General features: G+C 31.0%; 1 protein-coding gene across 1 annotated transcript; it reads right to left on the bottom strand.

Annotated features, from left to right (window-relative positions):
- Positions 1-5: 5 nt before the first annotated feature.
- On the bottom strand, positions 6-23059 carry LOC139888144 (uncharacterized). The gene is made up of 3 exons (XM_071871175.1): positions 23043-23059; positions 1544-1665; positions 6-1390 (listed from the first exon to the last, which is right to left on the bottom strand). The coding sequence occupies exons 1-3, from the start codon at positions 23057-23059 to the stop codon at positions 6-8; spliced, it is 1524 nt and encodes a 507-aa protein (XP_071727276.1).
- Positions 23060-24886: the final 1827 nt, after the last annotated feature.

Below are 24886 nucleotides of genomic sequence, written 5' to 3'. Positions count from 1 at the left end.
TCTTCTCAGATTAAACGATTGTCTAGCTGGGTTAGGAGGGACGGGTCTGGTTGGGGCATGTCTGGAAAATCTGATAATGCCTTTCCGTTTTTGTTTAAAAGCATCTGTATTTCCGCCAAACAATAATTTTGAATCTGTGACTCGGTGAGGATCATCTCTGGATACCTTAATTGTATTCGTTTTTTATGCAGGATATCATCTGATAATGCTTCCCAACTAACTTCCCATAGTTTGAGTGGCTGGCTGACATTACAAAAAAGTAACATGGTGACGAACAAATCCCGAAGTTGAGCACCGGATGCCCATAACTTTGCCTCTGATATTTCTTCTGCCCATTCTTTGTCGTCGTTAATCAGTCCATATGCAAAGCAGGTATCTTTAAAGGTGTTGTGTATTGTTCCATCTACTGTGCGGAAGTCTGCAAAAGAGCGAGGACCTTTAACTATGTTTAACAACATTCTTAGATAGTACCTTTCTCCAGAGGCGGGGTGTGAATACAAAATACGGCCTATGCAACCCCGTTGTTTTCTTGGTTCCCATGTTTTTGTAGTCTGATTCCAAACATAATGTGTAGGTATTTTTGCGTAGGTCAGTTTTCGTGCATTTGGTTCACGCTTGTTAAGCTCAAACCATTGGGTGAACATCGTTTCTTTGATACTTTCCTTATGTAGCAGCGCATGTAGGCTCTCTGAATCGTGTAGTGTAACTGTATGGTGGTTTGGTAGATGATAGGATAATTTCAACACTGATGGTTTTAAAAAGTGGATGTCGAATGAAAACAACCGCCATACAGCTTCACATGGAGATATATAACGACAATCCAAGTAATTATTGATTTCGTCTACCTCAATTATTGTTTCGGCAGATGATTCACCAGTCGGCCTGAGATTCTCCTGAATAACGATTGTTGCTCTATCTGGCCCTTTGTTTAAGTATTTAAATAAGTACTTAATTGCCTTAGATCTATTAAACCACTCGACATTTATATGGGCATTGTATTTGAGTAGCAAAAACCAATTGTAAGGGACGACGAAACTGTTGTTAAGTGTTGCCTTCCCTTTACTGACTTTGATCCCATTGTTGCGGCGCTTATAGTTTGCGTACCCATCTTCATCTATCGTTGTCTCCACGTAATATGGTTTAGGGAAATGTTTTGAACACTTCCTATCAATTATGCAAGCTGCGTCCATGTGTTTTCCACCACACGGTCCATGTAACATGTATTCGGTGACCACTTTATATCCCGCTGGATCCTCTATTTGAGAGGGTATTTCCGCGGAAATGATCTCATCAATATCAGATGGTGATTTACATTTGTACTCATGCATTAACCATATCAGCATATGAACATGAGGTAACCCGCGTTTTTGAAATTCGATGATACATATACCTGCATTATAGAAATATTGATTCTATAATGTTAATGCATAGGGAAATGTAACGTTAAGAGGATATAATTTAGATACAATTTTATAAGGAGGAAAAAATAAGGAAACTCAAAAAATAAATAAATAATTAAAAAATTAAGGGGAATAAAAGTGACCTGCTTCGCATTTTCCAAATATGTGGACATTCATTATATCGCGCATGAGTTCGTCTAGCTTTTGTTTGAATAGCCTTGCAACGATATCTGGGCGGTCTGGCGCTTTTTGGCCCTCGATGTGGCTGTGACAACCCGGAAATTTTCGATCAAATTTAAACTTTAATCTTTATATTATTCTGACACGATAAGCAAAGTTTGTTAAGTTGAATCTCAAGAATTTTAAACTGTGTCCATACATTCATTTAAACCTCGACCAAGTTCCAGCGATTCACGAACCATTAAATTGAACGAACATGATTATATATGTATATGTGTATATATTATAACTTGAAAACATTAACAAATTATTAGGCGTATAATACTTTATTTAAACGTATTTTTTCAAAATATATTCTAATAGTTATCAACGGAATTAGAAGATAATATCAAATGACTGATTTATCAGATACATTGCGATATGATTACGGGTCTATGTTATGAGGTCCACTGTGATTTAAGAAATCTATTCTTTTTGACAACATTCGGAAAATGGTAAAGTGATTTATAAGTAAGAACGTGGAGTGTAAATAACTTAGATGTTGGATATTGACAAGTTAAGTAACTCAACATTTTTCATTAAGATAATTTCATACGTTTATTTAACCTTTGGATTTTATCCCATGCTTCACCAACAGACTGTAATTTAAAAACTTGAAACCTATTATGAATATATATGATTATACGTTTCTAAAACGTTTTATGATATAACGATTTCCATTATTTTAACCTTTAAACAAAATAATTCTTAAATATATTTAGTTTTGGAAAACAAAATTATCATATTTATTTGATTTAGTTTCAGACGTACAAAAAATATTTTCAGTTTAAAAAGAACTTTATTATTAAAACGTATATAACTTTTATAAATATCTAGAACCACTTTTGACAACTCATTACTTAACCAGTATGATAAAGATAACGATATTTATATTTTATTTTATTAAGTATATATAATGATTTTAATTAATATTATATATATTTATACGCGTATTATATGTACATAGTTTTATACTTTTACTATACTTAAACTTTACCTTTACTTTATTTTTACTTTACTTTAACTTTAATAATTCACTTTAATAATTCATACTTTAATAATTCACTTTAATAATTCATACTTTAATAATTCATACTTTAATAATTCACTTTAATAATTCATACTTTAATAATTCACTTTAATAATTCATACTTTAATAATTCACTTTAATAATTCAAAAATCTTTTATAAATAGAATTCAATAGGTTTCATTATTTCATAGAAACTTGAAAATATTTTCTCTAAACTCTCTCAATCGATTTACATATATATATTTACTCTGTATTATTTCAAGATATTATTAGTATACATAAAATATTACGACGGAGTGCTGTCCGAGTGATTTTGAAATTGTTTTTCGAGCGGGATAGAGCTAAGGAAATTATGGGTTATAGCTATGGAGGTTATGGGTATGGTTCGGGAGTATTGCTCGTAAGTCAAACTAGTGTTTATCATCTCAGTTGCGTCTACGTACTTTTCCTACAATATTGAATCTCAATATTGATACGTGAGTACTCACAATTTAATTTTTATATATTAATAGTGTATCCCTGACTAGTGCTCGAGAATATAGGATTATGCATGCTTGTACTTTTGATATTGCCATTAGATAGGATATGTTGAATCATGAATTAGTTACATATGAAGATATGCATGTCGTTGGAAAGCTAGCGAAAAATTAAGAACTTTTCATTTAGATATCGAATGGTTTCGATGAACGGATTTGAAGTTATAATCAATTGAATTTTTGTATTATTAGTAAAAATGATTATTATTATCGTCGTTATTATCGTCGCTCTAGTTTTATATTATTATTACTATTATCATTATCAATAAAAGGAATTATCATTAAAAATTATTATTTTTATTATTATTACTATCGTTATTATCGTTAAAGTTATAATTAGTATTATTATTATTATTATCTAATTATTATTATTATTATTATTATTATTATTATTATTATTATTAATATTATTATTATTATTATTATTATCATTATTAATATATATATCATTATTTAAAAATGGTTATTGTTATTGTTATTATTATTATTAATTATTATCATTAAAATAGTTATTAGTATTATCATTAATAATATCATAGTAATTATCATTATTAGTATTATTGTAATTAAAACTAATATTAGTAACACCTAATTATTTTGATTACTATTATTATCATTATTATGAACACGATATAAAAGACGATTAAAAGCTATTAAACAAAACGATTAGGAAATAATGAGTATGAGTATCATGATGAAATTAAAATATTATAAGCTATTGATTTAGATAAAATTATCATTCTTATTATTTTTATCATTACTATTATTATTAAAAGTATCGTTAGTATTAAAAACTATCATTTTAACAAAAATTATCATTTTAATAGAAATGTCATTGTTATTATAAAATATCATTATTATTATCATTTTAAATAGAATTATTATTTTAAAGTTAACATTAAAAAGTATCGTAAATATTAAAGTTATCATAATTAGAATTATCATTTTATCATAATGTCATTTTTAGTAATTATAAATATTGATATTTTTATTAATAGAATAATAATAATTATTATTACAAAATAATATAACTTTTACTTACTATTATTATAGATATTATTTTATCAAATAAATATGTGATACAAACATATTTTACTACGTGTAATAAAATTACTTTAATAATACCTATCATATTATCTTTATGATATTAAATGAACTCTATAAATTTTATTACTTAATATATATAAAAGTATATTTTATTATATAAATTTTAATATAAAATTTTATTTATTAATAAATGAATTATATTATTTACTCTAATAAATTTTTTAAAAATATTTAAAAATATAAAACGACGATATTTAAACTATATATTAATCATGTATAGATTTTGGAAATTATTTTGAGTCAAACTGACTTTTGTTGACCTTTACATATTATTCTCGAGCCTTAGGATTTTGATACACTATGACTTGACCTAATTTGTTAGACAAATATTGACCAACACATAAATATATATAATTAATTTAGGTTCATGAATCCGAGGCCAACCTTGCACTTGTTCAATGACGTTATATGTATTTTTACTACGAAATACAGTATGGTGAGTTTCATTTTCCTTTTTACCCTTTATATTTTTGGGCTGAGAATACATGCGCAATTTTTATAAATGTTTTACGAAATAGACACAAGTAATTGAAACTACATTATATGGGTGAATGATCGAATCCGAATATGCCCCTTTTGCTTGGTAACCTAAGAATTAGTAAACCGATCTACTAATTGACGCGAATCCTAAAGATAGATCTATTGGGCCTAACGAACCCCATCCAAAGTACCGGATGCTTTAGTACTTCGATGTTGTTTTTATCATGTCCGAAGGATTTCCCGGAATGATAGGGTATATTCTTATATGCATCTTGTTAATGTCGGTTACCAGGTGTTCACCATATGAATGATTATTTTTGTCTCTATGCATGTGACGTATATTTATGAGAACTGAAAATGAAATTTTTGTGGTCTATTAAAATGATGAAAATGAATGATTATGATAAACTAATGAACTCACCAACCTTTTGGTTGACACTTTAAAGCATGTTTATTCTCAGGTGTTAAAGAAATCTTCCGTTGTGCATTTGCTCATTTTAAAGATATTACTTGGAGTCTTTCATGGCATATTTCAAAGAACGTTGCATTCGAGTCATTGAGTTCATCAAAGATTATTATTATTAAGTCAATTTATAGTTGGATAGTGGATATTATGATATGGTATGCATGCCTGACAATTTTCGATATAAAGAAAGTTTGTCTTTTAAAAACGAATGCAATGTTTGTAAAATGTATCATATAGAGGTCAAATACCTCGCGATGTAATCAACTATTGTGAATCGTTTATAATGTATATGAACGGGTCCTTTCAGTTGGTATCAGAGCGGTGGTCTTAGCGAACTAGGTCTGCATTAGTGTGTCTAACTGATAAGTTGTTAGGATGCATTAGTGAGTCTGGACTTCGACCGTGTCTGCATGTCAAAATTTTTGCTTATCATTTCTAGTCGGAAATTATCTGCTTATCATCCTTAGGAAATTACCTGCTTATCATTATTAGTCTACACACTTCTTGCTATATTAATTGTATGAGTAGTGTATAGACAAAAATTCATATCTTAGCGTATCTGCTAAATCATATCTTATCGTATCTGTTACTTTAAACTTTGCCTGACATATCCCGCAAATTCCTCCGTAATCTATGAAATCTTTTGATATATATATATAGATATCCTATGTAAATAGAATACCACCCGATAGCCGGAAAATCATTTTATATCCAAAAATCCTTTATCCAATCGTACGAAATGGAATTTGTCATCAGTTCAAGTCACTCGGATTCCGAAATGGAATCCCATTCAAGCTCCGAAAGCAGTGTGACCGGAATGGATCAACCAATCAGTCATCACCTATTCTGGATGAATTGGGGATGGGTTCGTAGCCTCCTCAATCATTGGAGACAAGAAGAAGGTGATCCCTTCCATCCACCACATTGCCCCCTTGGTGATGAACCTGAAGCACTTACCAGCGAACCTGTTCGAGACACCATTTTCTCTCTCATTTCCAGGGTATCTCATCACGATTACATACTACATCAAATTCTAGATTTTATTTATCCACTCGTCCGAACTGACAATCACCCCGGTGTAATAGAAGAAGTCAACGAGCTTCGCGCTCGGGTAGTGGCTTTGGAGAATATGGTGCAGAGATTACAAACACCAGCAGCAGCACCAGCAGCATAACCAGTACCACCATCATCAACGCCAACAGTACCATTACCACCTCCAACCACAACCGCGTTGTAAACCTCAACTTCACAATCTGTCCCACTAGCATCAACGTCATATGCACCATAGATACCAAGAAGTACCAACAACAATAAATGACGAAGTATTAATTCATAACTTCATTGGAGAAACATTCCGCGGTGATTATGTAATCTCTAAAGTCTTAGAGATTATCTAATCTAGCCCTAACCAAAAATCAGTTAAGCGAACCAAAATGATAGAAGGAAGAGTAGAAACCCTGACAAAAATGGTGCGTGATTAACAAGCTAAGCTTGTTTTACCAACAGCATCAACAGTACCATCAGCGTCACCAGCATCGTCAGTACAGTCAACATCAGAATCAACAACACCTATAACATGACAAACTCCGTCAGTTCAAGAATCACTGTGGACATCATTACTAATCAATAACGCGTATATTGTATCAACGAGTTATGAAGAATTAACTCATTCCCTCTGAAGAAATTATATGTATATTTTATATATATATATATATATATATATATATATATATATATATATATTTTGAAATAAAAAAAAAAATCTTTCCGTGCTAAGCTATTGTGTGTGAATCTTAACTACTCGGTTAATTCATATTACAAATATGCAATAATGTACGTCCTTCGCCCGCAACTTAACCATCGTTAACTACAATCTCTGTCGCAATTCAACAAATTCCAATTCATAATAAATCAAGTATGTATTTGATTTTACACTTTCACCATCGATGTACCCGAAACTTTTCAGATAACATCATTCGTACTTTGCGAAGTTCACAAGAATTTAACGAAAACCAACATCACGCCTCAACAAATAACAAAGTATTGATTCATACTTTCAATATCATTGAAGAAATACTTATATGATTTCTAAAGTTTTAGGGATTTCTCAATTCTAGTTTCAATCATAAATCAAATGAGTTTAATTTAATATTAACTCATAAAATCTATGTTACATCTGAAGAAAATATACACATATATATTTTCACAAAGACTGTAATAAAATTCTTTTGTACAAAATATTAATTGTGAATTTTTTTAACGGTTAGGTAATACCCGAGAGATATATATATAATTTCACAATTAATATGTTACATTTTTCGATCCCGATTCAACAAATCATCAACTATACTCATTACTTTCACAATGATATACATTCTCTCATAGAAATCAAAACAACCATTCGCATCCAAATTAGATTACATATTTTGATTTTGACAAATCAAAATCCAAGTCAAAATTTAACAGAAGACATCACTTTTAGATTCCTACATCTTTCAAAATTACACTTTGACTTCAAAACTGTGTTAGAACATCAAATGTATATTAACGATTACAATCTGTGTTCAAACCCTTAGAAAATTTTTGAAGACACTTCAAATAATGAGCAATCTAGATGATGATTCAACCACATATTACCCACAGTCATGTACTTAAAAAGCTCTCGAAATTAAAGTCATAATTCAACACCTATCTGTGTCAGATCCTTTGGCATTTATTAGCAAAAATAACTTTGCAATTCCTTTTCAAAGTAGCAAATTCTATCACAGCTCCAGCAAGACAACTTCGATTTTTCATTCGGAGTAGCCTTATCATAATCTTGATATATATGTTGCCCTTTCGCCATTGTTACCGGGGAACCTTTCATATCTCGCCACATCAGCAGTAAACTTATCTTCAACCGTAATAATCTGAGATTTTCCGAAAAGTCATTATATTTATGAAAACCCCATCATTTACTCATCTGCCTCTTGTAACGAGAATTGCCATACGAATCATTGGGAATTAGCAATCAATATTTTGAAATCTCGCAGCATGTTGATGCCAACAGTTATACATATAACGTCTATCTCCAAGGCTTACATACTTCGAATGTGAAGTTTCTGAAAAACACCCTGAACTGCAGAATAATTCTTGAAATGTTGATGAAGCAGCAAAAAAAAACTATAAAACGACCTTAAAAGTAAAAAGTTTGATGATAATGAATAGTGTGTTGGCAAAGCGAAGAAAAGGAGATGTTTTGGAACTGGAAAACGAATTGAGCAAAGTATGAAAGAGGCTGTGGACAAATCACAAGGACGAAACCTACATTCAAAGAATCCAAATGATTCAGTATCTGCTGAAGTCATTAAAAAATATCTTTCTCCTGACTCTAAACCCTTGCGGACAATATTCTTCATCATCCTCTGATATTAGAAAATTATAAGATATCATCATAACTTTCATTATAAATATCCTCCATATTTCTGAAGATATTTTCTTAATTTTTCTTATTTGAAATCATTTACCTCTTCGCACTATCTGTATTACATCATAAAAGAAACTATTTTAGTTTCTAAATTCTGAAACATTCAAGTTTAAAATAGGAATATTTTGAAGTAGTGTTAGGAACTGAAGCATGAATTAGTATAATATAATGACACTTGATCAACGTGATTATATTATAGTAAGTCATGCTGAGTTTCTAAATGGAACGTGATGATTCACAGATCATAACATCATCATGTGCCATGTTATACGACTCTTGTATTCTATTTAACCTCTAAAATATCAAGAAAATATTTCTTGATGATTCGGACTTTTTCAAGGTATTCTGGTAATTTGACAAGTCAAGATCGTGCCATCACAATTTCTTCCTAGAACATTAACAATGTTTATTCCGAATTTCATATCTGTGAATTCTGGACCATTACAAGCGGTGCTTAATCGCAAGAAGAAGAAACGAAAGGACAAAACTCCGAAATAGAAATTGGGGTATAAATTGCAGCAAATAAAAGAGAGCATTAACTGTGAATGACAATGATTATAGAAGACAGAAGCAGAGACTTTGAAATATAAGGGAAGATATAAAGCCCAACCACAAACCAGAAATTATAAACCATATATATCAATGCATATAGCAATATAAAGACACGGGAGAACTAGAAACACTATAAACCCAAGAGTATATTAGAAGTAAATAGATTCTTTCGGCAGTAAATGAAAAAGAAGAATGACCGATATGAAAGTTAGAAGTATATCAAGAATCAGAACTGGATGGAGCATATTGATGAATACTTTAAAATATGAGTTGAGGGGGAAAGAATAGAAGGTGATGAAACATGACTAAAAACTTAGAAATCAACAGATTTAACTCACACAATGGTGGAATAAGTGAATCAAACCCTCTAATGAATAGGTTAATTTTTTTTGGATTAATTTAGTCAAACCACAACTAAATCAAGTGTGATTATATCAACACCTAGAGCTATTATTCACCACCTGGGTGATTTGGACTGAGAGAAAATCGGAGGAGCTCACCTGATCTGAGTGTGTGTAACAAATGAGAGGCTTAACCTAAAATGAAGAACATAAGACTTTATATACCCCTGCTGTTGACTCACCCGTACGATTCATCTATCACACGTATGAGTTGGCTTCATCAGCCGTACGGGTGATCACTCACTCGTGTCTTCTCATTTAGGTTGTAATTGTGACTTAGCTCAGCATCAACCGTGCGTATGAGCCTATCAGCCGTACTAGTGAGGCTTCACTCGTACGTCTGACTAAATCTAACATAGTCAAACATCCAAATCTCGTTCCTGCAGTTCCTGTAACCACATACAAACACGGATAGGATAATAACGAGCAATCATGGTGGCCTGTAAACTGTTGTACCTGCAATGGACGTGGGTAGATGTCTAGGGACTTGTATAAAATGCATCAACAGAAGGTGTGAGTTGTAAGGAAACGAAGGAGGTGAATTTATAAGAAAATCTCTGACAGAACAATTAAAATGGACGACCGCATTTAAAGCGGATCCTAATTCCTTTGGTTACAGGAGAATCAAATCTTATTACGAAGATTTTCTTCAAATCCCTTAAAATCTGGAAATCAATCATATCTCCGTCAAATGATAAGATGGACCTACACTTACTCATTTCACTCTTCTATGTTAGCTTCATTCGTACTCTTCATATAAATGGACTGTTTATCCAAATTATTCGCTGATGATAAAACTCTAATTTTCAACCCGTATGCATCATGAAAACATACTTATTATCATTCACGACCTTTCCACTCAAATTTCGGGACGAAATTTCTTTAACGGGTAGGTACTGTGACAACCCGGAAATTTCCGACCAAATTTAAACTTTAATCTTTATATTATTCTGACACGATAAGCAAAGTTTGTTAAGTTGAATCTCAAGAATTTTAAACTGTGTCCATACATTCATTTAAACCTCGACCAAGTTCCAACGATTCACGAACCATTAAATTGAACGAACATGATTATATATGTATATGTGTATTGTGACGATCGCTCCAAATCCATATGGACGAACACGTCATTCATTGATTTCATTGCGAGGTATTTGACCTCTATATGATACGTTTTGTAAACATTGCATTCTTTTGAAAAGGCACACCATAAATGTATATTTAAATCAAAGGTTTTCGACATCTGATGATTTCTACATATATACAATCACCGTATATAATAGTTTACAATAGTACTTTCGTTGACAATGCAGTCAAAATAAGGTACATGGTGATGAATTGGTGAATGCAACGTTTTCTTGAAAAATATGCCATGTAAGACTCCATGCACATAGCTTGTATATCATAATAGCAAACAGCGAAAGACTTCTAGGGAACCTGAGAATAAACATGCTAACAAGTGTCAACACAAAGGTTGGTGAGTTCATAGTTTGTATGTTTCGCATAATCTGTATATAAAGATGGATCACAAGATTTCAGTTGTTTCATCCAGAAACGTTTATCAAAATATTCTACGAAATTGAGCACCCTGGTAACTAAACTTAACGTATATATAATTTATACCCTTTGTATAATCATCTTAATAATACACGCAAACCAACGTGTACGCTTCTCAAATAGCATACGTCCGTTAAAAGGCTAGTGCTCTAGCTCGGACGGGGATATCAAGCCCTATGGATCCATATACTACTACTCGCGCCCACCAGTTCTTATAACTGGCAGTTACTAGTTACCAAAGCTAAGGGATTTTCGGTTCAAACTCAGTGTAGAATTTAGTATTTACTTGTGTCCATTTCGTTTAAAACAAAGTTCATGTATTCTCAGCCCAAAAATATAGATTTCAAAAGCAATTAAAAAGGGAGCAAATGAAACTCACCTTAACAGCACATAAAGTTGTTCATCGTAATGTGACCGAAACCCGGAATATCAAATAATCGTAGATCTCAACCTAGAGAACATATGCTGGTCAATAAATGTCTATCAAGCTAGGTCAGGTCATAGTGTATCACAATCCTAATGCTCGAAATTGACATACAAAAGTTATTCAAAGTTGTTTCAAAAAGTCAATTTTGACAATAGTTCAACAAACGAGACGTACCTTATATAAGGATTCATTTACTCGGTTGGTAATATTCAAAAATCCATTTTATCAATCTCGTAAACAAGTTGTTTAAGTATTAATTGCAGATTCAAAAAGCAATTCCAATTAATGTCAATTATAATTCAGTTGACCATATCTTTTGATTCGTTCCTCGAAACTATTCGATATCTAAATGAAAAGTTATTGATTTTTCGCCAGCTTTCCGAAAACATGTATATCATATACCTTTTACCCGTAATATATGTATTTAATTCGTGATTTATTATAAACTGTTTAACGACAAAATTTAACATACAAACATGTATAAATATATATACTCGAGCACTAGACATGTATACACTATTAATTTATAAAAGATAAAATATAAATGCTTACGTATCAATATTGTGATTCAATATTTCAGAAAAGTACGTAGACGTACGGAGATGATAAACACTAGGTTTGACTTTACGAGCATAACCCTCGAACAATACCCATAACCTCTTTTAGTAATAACCCATAATTTTCTTAGCCTTATCCCGTATGAAAACCCATTTGAAAAGTGACACGCTCATGACCTCGTCGTAATATTTTATGTATAATATTACTAATAATAATAATAAGATTAATAATAATAATATAAATATAAATAATAGAGAGATATATGTGTGTGTAAACAAACAGAAATCGAATTCAATTTATAGACTTTTCCTGAAATCTGACTCCATGCGATCGCATGAGTTTTTAGTGTTTTTGCCATGCGATCGCATGGCCGCCTTATCCTATTTTTGTTTGCTAGTTCGTCGACATCATATAGTGTTTTACTGTAGCAAATAGTGTTCAATGTAGCAAATAGTATTTTACTGTAGCAAATAGTGTTTACTGTAGCAAATAGTGTTTTACTATAGCAAAGTCATTTTACTTGTACATATATATATATATATATATATATACATACATACATATAATTGTTCATGAATCGTCGAGAGCAGTCAAATGTAATTTAATACATGAAACAGTTCTAAAATTTTGAAATTCAACTTCATAGACTTTGCTTATCGTGTCGGAAACATTAAATCATTTAAAGATAAAGTTTAAATTTGGTCAGAAATTTCCGGGTCATCACAGTACCTACCCGTTAAAGAAATTTCGTCCCGAAATTTAAGTGAGGTCGTCATGGCTAACAATAGAAATGTTTTCATGATGAATATGAGTTGATAAATAGAATTTTATCATCGTTGAATTATATGGATAAAACAATCCGATTTCTCGAAGCGTATGAGAGAAGTTATCGTAAAAGAGTGAAATGAAAGAATAGAGATTCGTCTTAGCTTTTGACGTAGTTACGATTGATTTCCGGAATTTAAGGAATAGAAAATCTTCATAATCTAAATAAGATTTGATTCTTCGGAATTTGCAGAAATTAAGATTTTCTTTGATTAAATGCGTAATCTGCCTCGATTGCTATAAATTGACCTCTTCCGTTTCATTTATTTTCACCACTCCTATAATCTTCTTTCTTATTTCATACATCCCAATAGATTGTGAAAATGCTTAATCCAGTTCTGATTCTTGATATTTTCCTGGCTATCGTATCCTTCATTCTTCTTTTTCATCTGCCACCAGAGGAAGTTATTCTCTTCTACTATTACCTTGGGGTTATAGTGTTTTTCATTCTCCCGTGTCTTTATATTGCTATACGTATTGATATACACGGTTTGTAATTTTGGGGTTGTTATCGGGCTTAAATTCTCCTTTATATTTTGGAGCTTCATGCTTTCGTTTTCTCTTCCCGACTTTAAGTCAAGCGAATAATGGTCCAAAATTCGTAGGTATGGATTTTGAAATGAACATAATTAATATTCTAAGAAAGAAACGGTAATGGCACAATCTGACTTGTCAAATTACCAAAATACCTCGAAAAAACCAAATCATCAAGAAAAATATTTTCTTGATATGTTTAGAGGTTAAATAGAATGAAAGAGTTATGTAACATGGTTCATGATGAGGGTGTGATCTGTGAACCTTTATCACGTTCCATTAGAAACTCAGCATGACTTACTGTAATATAATCACGTTGATCAAGTGTCATTATATAATACTAACCCATGCTTCAATTCCCAATATTACTTCAAAACATCTATTTTTCGAATTTTTCAGATTTTAGAAACTAAAATAGTTTCTTTTATGATGTAACACAGATAGAGCGAAGAGATGAATGATTTCAGATAAGAATGGTTATAAAAAAAGATCTTCAGAAATATGGAGGATATTTATAATGGAAGATACGATGATATCTTAGAATTTCTAATATCAGAGGATGATGCGAAAAATCTGTCTGTGAAGGTTTAGAATAAGAAGTAAGGTTCTTACTAATGGTTTCAGCAGACACTGAATCATTTGTATTCTTTGAAGGCAGGTTCAGTCTTTGTGATTTATTCACAGCCTCTTTCATACTTTACTCAATCCGTTTTTCAGTTCCAAACCTTCTCTTTTTCTCAGCTTTACCACCATACTATTCTTTATCATCAAACTTTTGACTGTTAAGGTCGTTTACAATTTTTGCTGCTTCATCAACATTTTTCCAAAATTCGGAGAACTAGTTTCATAGTTTGGGGTGTTTTTTTCGGAAACTTCACATTCGAAGTATGTAAGTCCAGGAGGTAGACGTTATATGAACGCATATAACTGTTGGTGTAGACGTGCTGCAAGATTTCAAAATACTGCTTGCTAATTCCCGATAGTTGGTATGGCAATTGCCGTTACAAGATGTGGATGAGTACATGATACGGTTTCAATGAGTATAAGGATTTTTCGGAAGGTCAAAGATCAATGAAGTTGTTGGTAAATTTACTGCTAATGTGGTGGAACATGAAAGATTCCCCGATAACAAAAACGTATATGCCAAAGTTACAAGTCTGAAAGGTCGTCGTTGACTGGTTGAACAGTTGATAATACTGGATACTTTGAAAAGAAATTGCAAGGTTATTTTCAGTAATAACAATGCTAAAGGATGTTTCACATTTTTGAAGTCAAAATATAGCTTTGAAAGATGTCGAGATCTAAGAATGATGTCACTGGTTCAGAGTTATGACTTGGATTCTGATCCGTCAATATGTAATCGAATTTGTATGAAAACGATTGTATATCGTTGTGAGCATTGTTAATAATTTTTGAATCAAAGTTGAAGAATGTACAGTGTAACATATTAATTACGAACTTATATATTTCCCGGGTATTACCTACCCGTTAAAGATTTCACAATTAATACTTTGTACAAAAGAATTTTTATTACCGTCTTTATGAAAATATATGTATGTATATTTTCTTCAGATGTAACACAGATTTAATGAGTTAATATCATATTAAGCTCATTTAATTTCCGGCTTGACTTAGAAATGATTAATCTCTAAAACATTAAAGATTACATAATCTTTGCAGAGTATTTCTCTAATGTAATCGATACTTCATTATTTATTCTTATTGATATTCCTCGGTGAAGGATGTTGGTGCTCGTGGAATTTTTGTGAAGCTTACAAGGCACAGATGATGTTTTCTGAAAAGTTTCGAGTATATTGAGATTGAAAATGTAAAATCAATTATGTAATTGATTAATACACTTGGTTTATTATGAAATGGAATTCTATAGATTGAACCAGAGATTGTAGTTAATGAAGGTTAAGTTGTTAACGAAGGATGTACATCATAGCATATTAGTAATATGAATTTAACCGAGTAGTATTTACCCTTTTTCAATTCATACTTAATAGCTTAGTACGAAAAGATTTATGATGGTTTTAAAATATATATAAGATATACATATAAATTCTTCAGAGGGAATGAGTTAATATTTCATAACTCGTTGATACAAATATACGCGTTGTTGACTTGTAATAATATCCACGGTGCTTTCTTGAACTGGCGGAGCTTGTGATGTTAGAGGTGCTGATGATTCTAAAGATGTTGACAGCACTAACTGTGCTGGTGAGGCTAAGGGTACTATTGATGCTGTTGGTAAAACAAGTCTAGCTTGTACCTTACGCATCATTCTTGTCAGGGTTTCTATTCTTCCTTCTATTTATCTGATTTACGGTTAGAACTGGGATAAATAATCTCTAAGATTTTAGAGATTACATAATCACCGTAGAATATTTCTTTGATGAAGTTATGAATCAGTACTTCATCATTTATTGTTGTTGGCACTCCTTGGTATCTACGGTGCGTATGATGTTGATATCCGAAGTACAGTTTTTAGATGTGATATTGAGGTGTGGGATGCGGATGTGGTTGTTAGTGGTGGTAATGGTACTGTTGTTGTTGACGATGGTGGTACTGGTTATGCTGCTGGTGCTGCTGCTGGTGTTTGTAACCTTCGCACCATATTCTCCAAAGCCACTACCCGAGCGCGAAGCTCGTTGACTTCTTCTATTATACCGGGATGATCAGTTGTTCGGACGAGCGGATGAATAAGAACCAGAATTTGAGAGAGTATATGATCATGATGAGATATTCTGGAGATGAGAGAGAAAATGGTATTATTAACAGGTTCGCCGGTAAGTGCTTCAGGTTCTTCGCCAAGAGGGCAATGTGGTGGATGGAAGGGATCGCCTTCTTCTTGTCTCCAAAAATTAAGTAGGCTACGAACCCATCCCCAATTCATCCAGAATAGATGATGGCTAATTGGTTGATCCATTCCGGTTACACTTTCTTCAGAGTTCAGGTGAATATCCATATCGGAATAGCTGTCAGAATTTAAGGAATTTGAATTGGATACGGGATCCATCTTGTATAATTAGATAGTTGATTTTTGATATGAAATAGATTATAGAATTTAGATTGGTACTCTTCAATACATAATTTACATATGTATATATAATACCAAAATTTCGTAAATTACGGAGAAATTTTCGGAAGATGGCAGTCAAAGTTTATAGTAACAGATACGTTAAGATATGAATTTTGTCTATACACTATTCATGCAATCAATGCAGTAAAATATGTCTAGACTTAAGAATGATAAACATGTAATTTTTGACAAGAAATGATAAGCAAAACTTTTAACATGCAGACACGGTCGAAGTCCAGACTTACTAATGCATCTTAACAACTATCAGTTAGACACACTCATGCAAGACCTGGTTCGCTAGGACCAACGCTCTGATACCAACTGTGACGATCGCTCCAAATCCATATGGACGAACACGTTATTCATTGATTTCATTGCGAGGTATTTGACCTCTATATGATACGTTTTGTAAACATTGCATTCTTTTGAAAAGGCACACCATAAATGTATATTTAAATCAAAGGTTTTTGACATCTGATGATTTCTACATATAGACAATCACCGTATATAATAGTTTACAATAGTACTTTCGTTGACAATGCAGTCAAAATAAGGTACATGGTGATAAATTGGTGAATGCAACGTTTTTTTAAAAAATATGCCATGTAAGACTCCATGCACATAGCTTGTATATCATAATAGCAAACAGCGGAAGACTTCTAGGGAACCTGAGAATAAACATGCTAACAAGTGTCAACACAAAGGTTGTTGAGTTCATAGTTTGTATGTTTCGCATAATCTGTATATAAAGATGGATCACAAGATTTCAGTTGTTTCATCCAGAAACGTTTATCAAAATATTCTACGAAATTGAGCACCCTGGTAACTAAACTTAACGTATATATAATTTATACCCTTTGTATAATCATCTTAATAATACACGCAAACCAACGTGTACGCTTCTCAAATAGCATACGTCCGTTAAAAGGCTAGTGCTCTAGCTCGGATGGGGATATCAAGCCCTATGGATCCATATACTACTACTCGCGCCCACCAGTTCTTATAACTGGCAGTTACTAGTTACCAAAGCTAAGGGATTTTCGGTTCAAACTCAGTGTAGAATTTAGTATGTACTTGTGTCCATTTCGTTTAAAACAAAGTTCATGTATTCTCAGCCCAAAAATATAGATTTCAAAAGCAATTAAAAAGGGAGCAAATGAAACTCACCTTAGCAGCACATAAAGTTGTTCATCGTAATGTGACCAAAACCCGGAATAACAAATAATCGTAGATCTCAACCTAGAGAACATATGCTGGTCAATAAATGTCTATCAAGCTAGGTCAGGTCATAGTGTATCACAATCCTAATGCTCGAAATTGACATACAAAAGTTATTCAAAGTTGTTTCAAAAAGTCAATTTTGACAATAGTTCAACAAACGAGACGTACCTTATATAAGGATTCATTTACTCGGTTGGTAATATTCAAAAATCCATTTTATCAATCTCGTAAACAAGTTGTTTAAGTATTAATTGCAGATTCAAAAAGCAATTCCAATTAATGTCAATTATAATTCAGTTGACCATATCTTTTGATTCGTTCCTCGAAACTATTCGATATCTAAATGAAAAGCTATTGATTTTTCGCCAGCTTTCCGAAAACATGTATATCATATACCTTTTACCCGTAATATATGTATTTAATTCGTGATTTATTATAAACTGTTTAACGACAAAATTTAACATACAAACATGTATAAATATATATACTCGAGCACTAGATATGTATACACTATTAATTTATAAAAGATAAAATATAAATGCTTACGTATCAATATTGTGATTCAATATTTCAGAAAAGTACGTAGACGTACGGAGATGATAAACACTAGGTTTGACTTTACGAGCATAACCCTCGAACAATACCCATAACCTCCCTTAGTAATAACCCATAATTTTCTTAGCTTTATCCCGTATGAAAACCCATTTTAAAAGTGACACGCTCATGACCTCGTCGTAATATTTTATGTATAATATTACTAATAATAATAATAAGATTAATAATAATAATATAATATTAATCTTAATAATAATAATAATAAAAATAATAATAATATAAATAATAATATAAATATAAATAATAGAGAGATATATGTGTGTGTAAACGAACAGAAATCGAATTCAATTTATAGACTTTTCCTGAAATCTGACTCCATGCGATCGCATGAGTTTTCAGTGTTTTTGCCATGCGGTCGCATGGCCGCCTTATCCTGTTTTTGTTTGCTAGTTCGTCGACATCAAATAGTATTTACTGTAGCAAATAGTGTTTACTGTAGCAAATAGTGTTTTACTGTAACAAATAGTATTTTACTGTAGCAAATAGTGTTTACTGTAGCAAATAGTATTTTACTGTAGCAAAGTCATTTTACTTGTACACACACACACACACACACACACATATATATATATATATATATATATATATATATATATATATATATATATATATATATATATATATATACATACATACATATAATTGTTCATGAATCGTCGAGAGCAGTCAAATGTAATTTAATACATGAAACAGTTCTAAAATTTTGAAATTCAACTTCATAGACTTTGCTTATCCTGTCGGAAACATTAAATCATTTAAAGATAAAGTTTAAATTTGGTCAGAAATTTCCGGGTCATCACATGTATATATTATAACTTGAAAACATTAACAAAGTATTAGGCGTATAATACTTTTAATAAACGTATTTGTTTCAAAATATATTCTAATATTAATCAACGGAATTAGAAGATAATATCAAATTACTGATTTATCAGATACGTTGCGATATGATTACGGGTCTATGTTATGAGGTCCACTGTGATTTAAGAAATCTATTCTTTTTGACAACAGTCGGAAAATGGTAAAGTGATTTATAAGTAAGAACGTGGAGTGTAAATAACTTAGATGTTGGATATCGACAAGTTAAGTAACTCGACATTTTTCATTAAGATGATTTCATACGTTTATTTAACCTTTGGATTTTATCCCATGCTTCACCAACAGACTGTAATTTAAAAACTTGAAACCTATTATGAATATATATGATTCTACTTTTCTAAAACATTTTATGATATAACGATTTCCATTATTTTAACCTTTAAACAAAATAATTCTTAAATATATTTAGTTTTGGAAAACAAAATTATCATATTTATTTGATTTAGTTTCAAACGTACAAAAACATTTTCAGTTTAAAAAGAACTTTATTATTAAAACGTATATAACTTTTATAAATATCTAGAACCACTTTTGACAACTCATTACTTAACCAGTATGATAAAGATAACGATATTTATATTTTATTTTATTAAGTATATATAACGATTTAAATTAATATTATATATATTTATACGCGTATTATATGTACATAGTTTTATACTTTTACTATACTTAAACTTTACCTTTACTTTATTTTTACTTTACTTTAACTTTACTTTAACTTTAATAATTCACTTTAATAATTCATACTTTAATAATTCACTTTAATAATTCATACTTTAATAATTCACTATAATAATTCATACTTTAATAATTCACTTTAATAATTTATACTTTAATAATTCACTTTAATAATTCATACTTTAATAATTCACTTTAATAATTCAAAAATCTATTATAAATAGAATTCAATAGGCTTCATTATTTCATAGAAACTTGAAAATATTTTCTCTAAACTCTCTCAATCGATTTACATATATATATTTACTCCGTATTATTGCAAGATATTATTAGTATACATAAAATATTACGACGGAGTGCTGTCCGAGTGATTTCGAAATTGTTTTTCGAGCGGGATAGAGCTAAGGAAATTATGAGTTATAGCTATGGAGGTTATGGGTATGGTTCGGGAGTATTGCTCGTAAGTCAAACTAGTGTTTATCATCTCCGTTGCGTCTACGTACTTTTCCTACAATATTGAATCTCAATATTGATACGTGAGTAGTCATAATTTAATTTTTATATATTAATAGTGTATCCCTGACTAGTGCTCGAGAATATAGGATTATGCATGCTTGTACTTTTGATATTGCCATTAGATAGGATATGTTAAATCATGAATTAGTTACGTATGAAGATATGCATGTCGTTGGAAAGCTAGCGAAAAATTAAGAACTTTTCATTTAGATATCGAATGGTTTCGATGAACGGATTTGAAGTTATAATCAATTGAATTTTTGTATTATTATTAAAAATGATTATTATTATCGTCGTTATTATCGTCGCTCTAGTTTTATATTATTATTACTATTATCATTATCAATAAAAGGAATTATCATTAAAAATTATTATTTTTATTATTATTTCTATCGTTATTATCGTTAAAGTTATAATTAGTATTATTATTATTATTATCTAATTATTATTATTATTATTATTATTATTATTATTATTATTATTATTATTATTATTATTATTATTATTATTATTATTATTATTATTATTATCATTATTATCATTATTAATATATATATCATTATTTAAAAATGGTTATTGTTATTGTTATTATTATTATTATTAATTATTATCATTAAAATATCTATTAGTATTATCGTTAATAATATCATAGTAATTATCATTATTAGTATTATTGTAATTAAAACTAATATTAGTAACACCTAATTATTTTGATTACTATTATTATCATTATTATGAACATGATATAAAAGACGATTAAAAGCTATTAAACAAAACGATTAGGAAATAATGAGTATGAGTATCATGATGAAATTAAAATATTATAAGATATTGATTTAGATAAAATTATCATTCTTATTATTTTTATCATTACTATTATTATTAAAAGTATCGTTAGTATTAAAAACTATCATTTTAACAAAAATTATCATTTTAATAGAAATGTCATTGTTATTATAAAATATCATTATTATTATCATTTTAAATAGAATTATTATTTTAAAGTTAACATTAAAAAGTATCGTAAATATTAAAGTTATCATAATTAGAATTATCATTTTATCATAATGTCATTTTTAGTAATTATAAATATTGATATTTTTATTAATAGAATAATAATAATTATTATTACAAAATAATATAACTTTTACTTACTATTATTATAGATATTATTTTATCAAATAAATATGTGATACAAACATATTTTACTACGTGTAATAAAATTACTTTAATAATACCTATCATATTATCTTTATGATATTAAATGAACTCTATAAATTTTATTACTTAATATATATAAAAGTATATTTTATTATATAAATTTTAATATAAAATTTTATTTATTAATAAATGAATTATATTATTTACTCTAATAAATCTTTTAAAAATATTTAAAAATATAAAACGACGATATTTAAACTATATATTAATCATGTATAGATTTTGGAAATTATTTTGAGTCAAATTGACTTTTGTTGACCTTTACATATTATTCTCGAGCCTTAGGATTTTGATACACTATGACTTGACCTAATTTGTTAGACAAATATTGACCAACACATAAATATATATAATTAATTTAGGTTCATGAATCCGAGGCCAACCTTGCACTTGTTCAATGACGTTATATATATTTTTACTACGAAATACAGTATGGTGAGTTTCATTTTCCTTTTTACCCTTTATATTTTTGGGCTGAGAATACATGCGCAATTTTTATAAATGTTTTACGAAATAGACACAAGTAATTGAAACTACATTATATGGGTGAATGATCGAATCCGAATATGCCCCTTTTGCTTGGTAACCTAAGAATTAGTAAACCGATCTACTAATTGACGCTAATTTCAAAGATAGATCTATTGGGCCTAACGAACCCCATCCAAAGTACCGGATGCTTTAGTACTTCGATGTTGTTTTTATCATGTCCGAAGGATTTCCCGGAATGATAGGGTATATTCTTATATGCATCTTGTTAATGTCGGTTACCAGGTGTTCACCATATGAATGATTATTTTTGTCTCTATGCATGGGACGTATATTTATGAGAACTGAAAATGAAATTCTTGTGGTCTATTAAAATGATGAAAATGAATGATTATGATAAACTAATGAACTCACCAACCTTTTGGTTGACACTTTAAAGCATGTTTATTCTCAGGTGTTAAAGAAATCTTTCGCTGTGCATTTGCTCATTTTAAAGATATTACTTGGAGTCTTTCATGGCATATTTCAAAGAACGTTGCATTCGAGTCATTGAGTTCATCAAAGATTATTATTATTAAGTCAATTTATAGTTGGATAGTGGATATTATGAAATGGTATGCATGCCTGACAATTTTCGATATAAAGAAAGTTTGTCTTTTAAAAACGAATGCAATGTTTGTAAAATGTATCATATAGAGGTCAAATACCTCGCGATGTAATTAACTATTGTGAATCGTTTATAATGTATATGAACGGGTCCTTTCAATAGCAAATCATACCTTCCACCTCTGGCCATCTAGGGTTAGAGGTAAAGGTGATGAACAAATCGGGGTTGTCATATTCCCGGCATAAAGCCATAGCATCTTGATAGTTCTGGATCATATAACGTGGGCTCCCTGTATGCGAAGATGGTAAAACTATTCTCCTACCAATTGATGAAGCCTTGGTATCTCCTCATGTAACAGCATCACATATGTTATGGTATAGGTCGATACGCAAGTCATTTTGGTAAGCCCGGACCTATTTTAGCCTTTGTTCTTCTACAGCTGTAAAAGCATCCACTAAATATTGCTGGAATAATCGCCCACCCCTAAGGAGGGTGGTTCCCTCATTTTCCCATTGCTGAATTCTATAGCAATAGAATTCTCTCATCGTGACATAACCTCGGTTAGTTTGTCGTTTTCCAGTATTATTATGGTACGGTATTTGGTCATGGTAACCAGTCTTGCCATATGGGAATAACAAAGGATATTGCAATGGCATGTAGAGCATGTGTAATTCGGATATTCTTTGTGGCTTGTTGTTTTTTTTGCTAACAATTATATCTCTAGTAGAAGAAGAGTGGCCTAAATCACCTGTGACCAATGCAGCCACTTCAGCTACAGTAGGTGTGTTATATTGGCGTGAGCTGCTATGATTACCTATGAGTCGAAGTTGAAAGTCTGCTGATGTGTTGGTGTTGCACCAATCCCTGGCCATTCGAAATGCTTGAGCAACAGCGCTGAATTCATTCAACATATTAATGATGTCTATTATTAGTGCTTTGTCCAGGAGATCTTTTGAATGAGGATCTAGGAAAGCTGACATGCGATTTCTGGATTCATTATCGGTGTCATAAAAGTATAGTTGCGCATATCTTGGTTGGCTGCCTTCTTGTGGTAATAAAGAACCCATTGTATGGTATGCCTGACCAGTTATTCTAAATGTGTATGGTCCTCTTCCACGGTTGATGGAGTGGTCAATTTTAGCGCTAAATGATGTGAAGCAAAACATGCCATTGTAAATTCTGATTTGTTCCCTGAATTTGGCGGTTGTAGGGTCAGTATAGTCTAGAAGTTTTTTCAACAACGGAGGAGGGTCTTTGAGGCGAGGCAATAGAACTTTACTATTTTGACAACATAGTGAGAAGGTAGGGTTGCTTGTCTTTTTCTGTTTGTTACTCCTCTCTTGATACCACATTGTTGCGTTGCAATTTGAGCATCTGTATGATGGTGGGCCTTGATCATGGTAAGCCACATGAGTGCCTAAAAGTTGCATACAATAATGTTAGAAATAGATTGTTATTATATTCATATATCATGTGTTGGGTAAGAACAGAAGCTAGTGACCTGATAAGCTTGAAGCTCTTTTTATAAGGTGTTTTTTTTGGCTTTATGGATGGGCGGAGTGACCTGCAAAAATGTGTGTGTGGATCTAAGTTAGCATTTTATTAAAATAGTGGGAATTAAGGGTATTTAAAAATGATGCATTGGATAGGGACATTGTTAAGGGTTGATGGCCCTTCTAGGGAAAAAAAATAAAAATGTTTAGGGTTAATCTGACCCCCCGGTTCTGCTTAGCGGGTGAACAGGGCCATCTGATTTGGACGGCCTGCTATAGCTAATGAATAAGCGGATGATTGAAAAAAAGTAGTGAACATGAATAATTATGTAGTCTATAAAAATACACGTGTAGTTCCATACCCGTTGTCGGTGTTTGACATAGCTGCAACAAAGAATGTGAGGAACCGTAAATAGTTGGCGTAGGCTGATTGGAGGGTGCAAGGACCTGGGCAGGGTGGAGGGGCTGTTTATTTTTGGCCAACGAAACTGGAATTTTCCCTTTTTGGTTGTGTGGATGGGCG

This window comes from Rutidosis leptorrhynchoides, chromosome 2, assembly GCF_046630445.1.
Source record: "Rutidosis leptorrhynchoides isolate AG116_Rl617_1_P2 chromosome 2, CSIRO_AGI_Rlap_v1, whole genome shotgun sequence".
Lineage (NCBI taxonomy): Eukaryota > Viridiplantae > Streptophyta > Magnoliopsida > Asterales > Asteraceae > Rutidosis > Rutidosis leptorrhynchoides.
Note: the sequence above shows the minus strand (reverse complement) of the source record. Positions and strands in the feature narration are given on the sequence as shown.